Here is a 9,686-nt window from a genome sequence, read left to right on the forward strand (position 1 = left end):
TGTGACTACATAGTACTATAATAATAAATCTAAAGGAATTGAGAATTCTATAAAAGGCAGCCTCCGCAACATGACATTCCAATGCATGAACCATTTCTCCTTCTTACAAAGAAAAACACGGAGATCATTACCTGAAGCTTTGGCATGTGATTTCAATTCGTGAATTATCATGACATGAGGAATGGTTCTTTATACCTGAGGATATACATAGCGCATATAATAAATGCGTTATGCAATGAATTTATGAATATAAATACTGAGTATAACGCATTTATTACATGCATTACTATACTTTAACGAGGTAACTACCGTTAAGGTATAGCGCATATTTTAGATGAGTTAATACATAATATGGTACTCAACACTTTTTTTCACATTTTTTTTGTTGGTTGAGTCAAAATTTGCAATATTTTGGTTCCGGGCTCCACCTGATAGGGCTATCCTGTCTATCCCCAACTCTGGACTGAGTCAAATCAGATCAAGTCCAGTAACCACAGAGACTTGGAGGCCCATGGGCCAGTCCTCGATACGTGAGCCTTTCCTGACGGCAGAAGAGATGGCGTCTCCATTTTCTCTCGGCATCACTTTCCCATCGACTCAATACTGACCGAGCTGAACATTCTACCAAAAACCTAAGCGCTTTGCTATTTTATTGGTCTGGTCTATCGGGCGCCGTCGCAGCTGAATCCAGCAATGGCCGAAGTCGATACCTCAAATGCTCCATCCCTATCTGAGGTAATTAGCAAAATACTGCTGCAATTTTCAGCTTGCTGTTTGGTTTGCGCTTTGTGATCATACGATGTTCAATTTTATCCTATCTTTGTTCATAAATTTTATTTTTGAAATACTTATGATTTATTTGAAGTTTTGAATTTGGAAATAAGCTTGATCTGTAATTTTGTTCTAGTTCTGTGACTGAGAATTTATTTATTTATTATTAATTTACTGAATAATGACATTTAGTTGTGGAAATAGAAAATAAGAACTAGTTCTGATTTCAAAGAAATTCATTTTATAGTGATTTGCTTGAGTCTTTTCTTATCTAGATTTTGGTTTACACGAGCAGTTGATGGAGAACTTCCCAATTATCAACTTGGAAAAACTGAATGGTGCCGAGAGAGCTGCCACCATGGGAATGATTAGAGATACACTCAAAAACTTCATTCTGCATAGCTCACAATACTCTTTCAAAGAACCTTAAAAGAAAGTCCTCCCTCTCTCCCGCTCTTCTCTCTACCTTTTGTCTGTTAGTGCAGCAGAAAAGGACCTTTTCACTCAATATGGTGTCTCCATTTTCTTTTTGATGAAGTAAGGTGTTATATTATTCGCATCAATAAGATGCAAAAGAATACAAAAGAAGTTGGATTAGCTCCTACTACAAAAAAAAATCCTATGTCCAAAGACTTTGCTTAATGAGTCCAATTACACCAAATCACATAAACTAGGGTTCCAATTTATGTGAAAAGCAAAAGATAGCAGCTATAAGCACCAAGCTGTGCCTTTTGTCTTCTGCTGTTGTATTCCTTTCTATTCATGTTTCATGATACGTATTTAGTCTCCAATTTTTGTTTTGACGAAATGGAAAAATTTGTATTTGAAATAATATCCATAGCTATAAATGTACTGCAAGTTAGCTATATAGATATGAGAATAAATTAAAAATTGCTCCAAGGAGTTTCATAGGAAAGTTGAACGTATAGTCTCATTCTTCTTTCATCTTTGTGAGTTTGTGGTTCATTAGTACTTGACCAGTTAACTGGAAAAAATGTCCAATTAACTTCTAGAAAAAGCTAATTGTGAAAAAAAATTAAACTTAAAGACCTATTTTTAAGTAGAAAAAGCTCAAACAAAAAGCCCTCAAACCTACCGAACCAAACCGAATATCGACCAAACCGAACTAACGAAAACCGAAAAAACCGAACTAATATTGGTTCGGTTATTGGTGCATCCAAATGAAAAATCGAAAACCGATCAAACCGAACCGACCGAAAGCCGCCCCTAATTCCCTAGGTGGAAGCTCTATCAGCCCATTTAGTTTTTCCAAGTTGATAATCGGGAAGTTCTCCATCTTTCTTGCAGAATGAAGAATGTGTTTTTGAGAGTGAAGAAATGTGTTTTTGAATATATAGTGAGTGAATAACAAGATCAAAGATGAATGTGAGTTTTTATGTCAAAAGATTGATGCTTTCTTGGATTTACATAATCAGTTGATGGAATTTGAGGTCCATCTAGTGATCGAGAAAGTGAACGAAAAAAGAGAAAAAAGCAAAGTAGTTTATATCCTAAGTGTGTGGGATTTATGGGAAACCTATATGTGTTGTTCATTTCTAGAGAGAATAGCCACGCGAACATGTATAGAAATGCAACGGAAAGTGAATTTCCATAAAATAGTTGTCAATTAGAAAGCTGTAAGGAGTTAAGATCTGTCTGTGACCAATTTATTTGAGCATATCATAAGTTAACATTACTATTAATAAAGAAACTTTGTAACAAATCTTTACTAAAATGTGAACGTGTTTACTTTTTTCTTACAATTTCTTCACAAAATGAAATAAGTTTTAAAAGCAATTGAATTGTTAAAGTCATCCTGAAGCAAAGCATTACTGAATATATACTATTATGCTTAATTTAAGGAAATTTCAACCTTATCAGCCCCTGGTCTTTGGCTGGGGCGGTCTTACTCGATCTAGTTTTATAAAGAGGTACGGTTGCTTGGTGCTATCATAAACATAAGAAAAAATTACTCTCTTTATCAGTTAATGATGCTACCAAAATTGGCCCGTGTTTTACCTTCTTACCTAGTTTGGCCCACTTTGTGTATAACTTGATAAAAGATTTCATTCCTTAGCCCAACATTAAAGACAGTCTCACGAATGGAAGTGTCACTAAATGATGCCAAAATATGGGCAACACCAAGAACGAGCTCTCCATACTCAAAAGTTGGTTTGCCTTTTACATTCTCTTCGGCGTCTTCGAAATGATTTTGAGCTGATGAAACTGCATTGTTTGGTTGAGGTAGTGTATTCAGTTTTTGGATGAGCCAATTAGGTGGAAAGTTTTATAGTCCAAATTGCAGAGATCATCATGGTCCTAGACCATGGAAGAAGAAATCCAAATCAAGATAAGGTTTTTTGCTTTCATTCATAATTTACCTTGTTCATTAATTCTATAATGTATATGGTTTCTGTATGTGGTGGTGAAGTCGATCTTCTCTTTACTATGTTTAATTGAAAACTTAACGAATAGAAGTCCACCATTGAAGACTATTCGAAACTTCAATTTTCGAGTTTGTTAGTTGTTTGGATTGGGAACATCAAGAGGAGTTCAAAACTTAAGTTTGAAGTGATTTGGAGTAGGTTTGAGCTAAATTTTAGAAGAGGCGTAAGGTAGGCGACGAAGTCAATTTTTGTATAATAGTGTATAATAGTGTATATGGGTGTATAAAGACCTTTTATATACTATTATACATTTTTATACACCTACTAGAATAGTGTACGCCCGTTGCGCGTGTACCCTATTTAAATGAGTAAAAAGTTTTAAAACAATTAAATAAATATTATATTAAAAATTATATTTTAACTATTATAGATAAAAAACTATGAGAGATATAATAGAAATCAAAAGATCATTATAAAAAAAAGAAATTTTGTTGGATATAATGTTCGCTTGGCCATTAAAATATGTCAACACTAATATCAATGATACAATAACCAAATTATGTAAAACCATACTAATTAGTTTATTTGATAACAATATGAAATAAAAGCACGAAGAAATGTATTGATCACATTAGCTAGCTAGCTCAATAAAAGAAGAAATTTTACCCCACAAAAGTCCTCAAGTGCCTTATTGATTTATGTTTAGGATCAAATTTCCGTGCTCTTAGAAATGTGTGTGTGTATATATATATATATATATATATATATATATATATAAATACAGATAGTGTATATACGTTGCACATGTACTTCATGCGAATTTAAAGAGCATATTCTTTAAAACATCGTATGATTTGAGTTATTCTTATTATTTTCCTAACAATCTATCGATAAATCAAGAATTTGAAGAATAGAGAACGAGATAGGAATGGAGAAGAAAAAAGGCTAAGATAAGCCCAAAAGCTAAAGTAATAGAAGAACAAGAAGCACTACTGAAGTATACCAAGAGAGGAGGGGAAGAAGAACCCAAGCGTACAAGAGAGGAGAAGAAAGGACAACAAGGAGAACTGAAGCATGCTAGAGAAGAGTCCCAGTACACAAATAGCAAAAAAAAAACCATCTTTTGTCAATTTTTTCTCCTTTTTCTTCATCGTTTAACTTGGATTCAAAGAAGCGACTACTTCTCGCATGGTTCCCTTAGTGCCTCTCCCTCCGATGTGCGCACCTTCTTGAAATTGCTCCCCCTCACGTCATTGTTTTGTTGGAGCTGTCACTTTCGAATTGATCATCGAGTAGTGAAATGTGTTCTAACAGCTTTTCATCACCTAGTTGTGAGCTTGTAACTTATTTAACTCTTCCACTTTGACATGTTTCTCTAGAATTTAATATTATAATAACTGTCTTTTACTTTGTTATCAAAAAAATTCAGCGCATAATAATAGTCTTTGGCTTTATTATTTTGCATTGAGATTGTCTTCGCTACTGATAGAGTTTTTTGCTGCAAATGACAAACTTTGTCCTGTTCCTGGATTTGCAGCAATACTTGCTGAAAGCGCAGGAAGAGAAATCCTCTGAGGCAGCAAAACCAGTGGAAGAAACTGAGGTTAAGACCCCTTCAGCTGCTCCAACTGAAGAAGTTATGTCCAAAACTGAGGAAGATCCAGTGGTTGAGAGCACCGAAGTTTCCCCTGCACCTGAGGAAAACAGTGAAGCTGCAGCTGAATCATCTGAAGCCTCTCCACCTATCAAGGCTTCCAGTGATGAAAGCAGCGAAAGTACTGAAGATGAGACCTCGGGAAATGAGGAATCTGCTGTTGAAACCCCTGAGATTAAGGTTAGATCTGTTAACCATTAGTGTTGACTCCTTTTACTAGTGCTGATATGCATTGACGGTATTCTGTTGTTTATGTTATGATTGGCAATCAGCTTGAGACAGCGCCTGCTGACTTCCGCTTCCCTACTACAAATCAGACAAGGCACTGCTTTACCAGATATGTCGAATATCATCGGTCAGTAAACACAGCTATACTAGCCATTCCTCCTTTTGTGTTTCTTTCTGTATGTCTTGTATTCTAAATCGATTGGAGTAATAAAGTTTCATTTATGTACAATTGATTTGTCTTTCAGCTGTGTAGCTGCAAAGGGTGAAGGTGCACCTGAGTGTGACAAATTTGCCAAGTACTACCGTTCCCTTTGCCCTGGTGAATGGGTATGTTTGTTTTATAGCTTTGGGTCTTCATAGTTATATGCTTTTGGAAGTATGCTAAATCATCTTGATTCCCGTGTTTAACTAATCTTTTGGCAAATATGGGATGAATTATGTATTAGGCGTCTACTAATGAGACGGAATTCCCATTGAGCAGTGGATGGACAGATTTAGATTTTTATGTGGATTTGACATTATGAAATTGAAACTGTTAGAACTTTAAATCACTAAGGTGGTTCGATGGTTCATGAACATGTAATAACTTTAAATCACTAAGGTGGTCCGATGGTTCATGAACATGTAATAACTTTAAATCACTAAGGTGGTCCGATGGTTCATGAACATGTAATGTTGGAATTGTAATGCAAAACTTAATTATCATAATTTCTGGATGGGAGGAGGGGAGGCATGGTGAAGCTTTGATTGAGATCTCGTGAATTATAGACAACAAAACAAGTGAGTCTAGGGAAGAAAGGAGGGATTGGTTGACACTTGTCACAGGCAGTTGGATAAATCCAAATATGGGAGGGAAGGAGGGATGGGGAGGGAGAAGGGTAGGAAGGAGTTAGAGACCTGCTCTCATTATCCTGCATTAAAGAGGAAGATGGATACTTTTCTGTCTTTGATATATAGGAGATCCGAGCTGTGCCAAATCTGGGGGCATGATTTCTTGGGCAGTATTTCATATCAGCTGAAATGGGAAAACACATCCATTGACATTTGAGTTTGCTTTTTCAAGCTTTTTGCTGTAACTGTAGGAAAAGACTTGTGCTTGTGGATTTAAATCCATAGGGCCATCCTAGGAGACCCAAGACGTTATCCTATTTAACTGAATTAGGAAGCGATCAAGTAGTAACCACCAGGATGACATCCTAACCCCAGCCCCGCATTCCAATATATAGATTTTTACAGAACTTTCTTCATAGCGCGCTTTCATGTAAAATTGTCTTGATTATATATACACCCTGGAAGGTGGTGGTGAAAGTTTGGAATTAAATGATGAAGTAGTGGCATTCTGGTGTGTATGGCTGGAGCATTGTTGTCAGCAATGTGGTAGTCATGAAATTACTAGGAGAACTTGGTATTGGTCTTGATATGTCCTTGATGTTAGCTCGGTTGAGGGTTCAAGCGTAGCAATGTAGTGATGCAGTTTCCTGGTGGAGTTACCGTGAGTGAAGTCAGCAATTTAAGTATTCTCCGGGTAGTGATTGTGGTGGACATGGCTGAGATGTGCACTATCGAGAGTTTACAGTTATGATCCCTAGTACTAATCGTGTAAGTCAGATGTAGCCAGTAGTGAATGATCAAATGCTTGAGTGAGGATATCTTTTTGCGGAGCACAGCAATTTTAGTGAGCCTAAAACAAGATTAAACAAGTATTACCAAATAGGCCTTATCAAAAATAAAAATATTACCAAATAAGGACTATCTGAAGCAAGACCTTGTCATTTGTTAGATAGTTTTTCTGGCTAACACATAGGCGGTTTTTCTGGCTAACACGTGATATCTTCTTAACTCGTAAACTTTTAGTTCTGATGGTAATTCTATTTTATGTGCCCTTACAATCTCATGTTATCAGCTTCATGTGTTCGTTGCTTTTGATAATGGCTGCAGATTGACCGATGGAATGAGCAAAGAGAGAATGGCACCTTTCCCGGACCATTGTAAGTTGTGGTGCCCAATTGTTCTCGTCCTTGCTGCATCTGAATTCCCAAATGAATGGGGACTCCATTTTTGTTATCAATAAATTTTGGCGTGCTTATTGGAACTAGCTCAAGCCTTCAATGAGTTCGCACCTACAAAAAAAGTTGTTTTGGATCATCTCTTATTGAGTTATCATCTTCGTAAGTACAATTTCACGCATCAGTCTCTTGTAGTTTACTCGTGATGAATCATCTATTGTTCACATTTTATAAACGATTCGAACTGATGATTAATCACACAAATAATGCTTATTTTTCCATCCCTATATTTAGCTCCTCTCACATTGCATGTGCCACCTCCTAGCTCATGCCTGATATCTAGCCATTGTTCTCATTATACGAAGAAGATTATAGTTTTAATCGAGCGAGTAATAGAAATATAAGATCTCAATAACCTGGTTTAAGGATTTTTATGATAGAAACAAGGAAAACCTGTCTTTCCTTCCAGGGAAAGCTGGTTTCAAAAAGTGAGTTTGCCTCAGTGGTAGGACTTGTCTAAGGTTATCTTGTCATGCACCAGCCTAAATAGGATATACCTAGATGTATAATTGAATAAACGATAATTTATTGACGAAACTAGCAATTATCGCCATTATTCTGTGCTGCATGCTCGTAAGTTTAGAGAACTATGAGAACTGCACGATTGCGTGCCCTCAAGTTCTGAAAATCTTTATTAATGGGTTATAACAATGGTTGTCAGTTCTCTATCTGGTATTTTGCTCCCTTATATATGGCAGATTCTACAGTCCTTTGCATCTTGCACCCTTTATGCATGCACCAAGCAAAAAATTATATTTGATTTGCACCTTCACCTTACATTTTTACGATTTGTCCCTTTACCGATTCATTTATTTAAAACCATAAGAGACCTAATAGAATTATTGTGACTAACAAATAGAAAAGGCATCATGAACGATTCTGGGTAGACATGCACCAAAGGAAAAGCAACAATTTTTCTTGACCGTTGAGTAGAGAGTGCATAGGATAAATTCCTTCCAACATGAGCTAATCGCCCCTAAGCTTCGCCTCTAGGGCAGCAATCTGCGCCATGCAATAATTGGTATGCCTAAGTCTCTGAAATATTTGGGTATAACTAGAACCAGAGATAACTTCAGTGGGTAGCATATATACCAAAAGCCAAAAACAGAACTCCTAATCAAAATTGGTGGAAAGAGAATGGACTGGATAGTGGATAGTGCCAACCAGAGAGATAGATGTCTATGTGGAGACGCAACTAGCAGAAATACTTGCTGAGAGAGAGAGAGAGAGAGAGAGAGAGAGAGAGAGAGAGAGAGAACTACATTAGGAGTGCAAACAGAAGGAACTCAAGATACCAGGCTTTTATGAAGGCACTCCACTTCCAAATTTAAAGACGAAGTAGTTTTCTCATATATTGTTGGCATTCATTCTTTCCAATTCACAAGAGAGAGTGAGAGAGATGAATACAAGGTCAAACTATTTACGAACCGGGTCAAACTAAGGCAACATCCTTAAATTTTAAATCAATTTCCTAAAGGGCACCAAGTATTCTTGAATGATAACTTAAGTAGTAGGGTCGATATCCTAATAATGGTAATGCTGAAGAAATGATAGACTATGTCAACTAAACTCAAACCCACAATTGCTTGGTTTTAAGCTGCAAGTCTTAAGGAACAGACCAAAGAACTCGCACTAGCAGCATCAGTAATGACAACCAACCTTGTGGAGCAAGGCACTGAAATGAGAAATACCAAAAATGTCTGATGACACAGCATCAAATTTCCAGCACCTGACATTCATCAAGATCTACTTATCCATATCATTGTCTCAGAAACAACCAAAATGAAAGAACTTCCAGGATAAAGAACTCTTTCCATCAAGAACTTCACATTAGCAAAGCAGGAGCAGTCCTATCCCCTTAACTAGCCAAATGTACCTATGCTCAGTACTAGAATCCTTATAGTTCCTAAAAATAAGCCAGTAAAATACAGTAGCATTCATCTATCAAAAATTGATGTTTACTTTAAATTGGCATTTTAGACAACCTCTTCACGTCAACCCTCCGTTGCTCCACACATATTTATGATAAGAAAATGGACATGTGGCCTAACTCCACCTCAAAAGCTAGCTCGTGAGGCGAGTATTGCCCAAGACCATACAAGGAGAACCATTTAAAAATTCCCAACCGATGGGGAGCTCCACATATTATTACTATTAAGTGTCTTGAGTAAAGTATATTTGCACAGACTTCTCATGAAAATACACTATATCGAACTGTCAGGATCTAGAGGCAGTTCAAATCCTTTTAAAGATTATTATTTGAAGAAATTTTGATGTAAAGAGAAAAGAACTACATTCACCTAAAGTATTACCTGAAAGGCTGAGCAAAGAACCACATCAAAATGGTTGTTGTTAACAGCATTCTTTTTGACATCCCTAGTCATACAAGGAAACCAATAGGTTCCTGGCCATATTGCATCATACAAAGATGCATACCAGAAGGAAGTTTACCGAAGCTAATTCATATATCCTCATACACCAACATAAATGACTGCGTCAAAGTAGAAGCCCTTGAGTAACACTAACTATGATTCGGTTAACCCATGAATCAGCAAAATCAACAACATGAAACCCTATAAA

General features: G+C 36.5%; 1 protein-coding gene across 1 annotated transcript; it reads left to right on the top strand.

Moving 5' to 3' along the window:
- The first annotated feature begins 439 nt into the window (after positions 1-439).
- Positions 440-7,333, top strand: LOC104115039 (cytochrome c oxidase subunit 6b-1-like). Its single transcript, XM_009625610.4, has 5 exons — positions 440-735; positions 4,696-4,992; positions 5,085-5,167; positions 5,286-5,367; positions 6,979-7,333. The coding sequence occupies exons 1-5, from the start codon at positions 694-696 to the stop codon at positions 7,030-7,032; spliced, it is 558 nt and encodes a 185-aa protein (XP_009623905.1). The 5' UTR covers positions 440-693; the 3' UTR covers positions 7,033-7,333.
- Positions 7,334-9,686: the final 2,353 nt, after the last annotated feature.

Source organism: Nicotiana tomentosiformis, chromosome 4, assembly GCF_000390325.3.
Source record: "Nicotiana tomentosiformis chromosome 4, ASM39032v3, whole genome shotgun sequence".
Classification (NCBI taxonomy): domain Eukaryota; kingdom Viridiplantae; phylum Streptophyta; class Magnoliopsida; order Solanales; family Solanaceae; genus Nicotiana; species Nicotiana tomentosiformis.

Coding starts and splice junctions, on each gene's coding strand:
- LOC104115039 (XM_009625610.4), top strand. CDS start 694: ATGGCCGAAGTCGATACCTCAAATGCTCCATCCCTATCTGAG. Junction 736..4,695: donor ATGCTCCATCCCTATCTGAG/GTAATTAGCAAA, acceptor CTGGATTTGCAG/CAATACTTGCTGAAAGCGCA. Junction 5,368..6,978: donor CCCTTTGCCCTGGTGAATGG/GTATGTTTGTTT, acceptor TAATGGCTGCAG/ATTGACCGATGGAATGAGCA.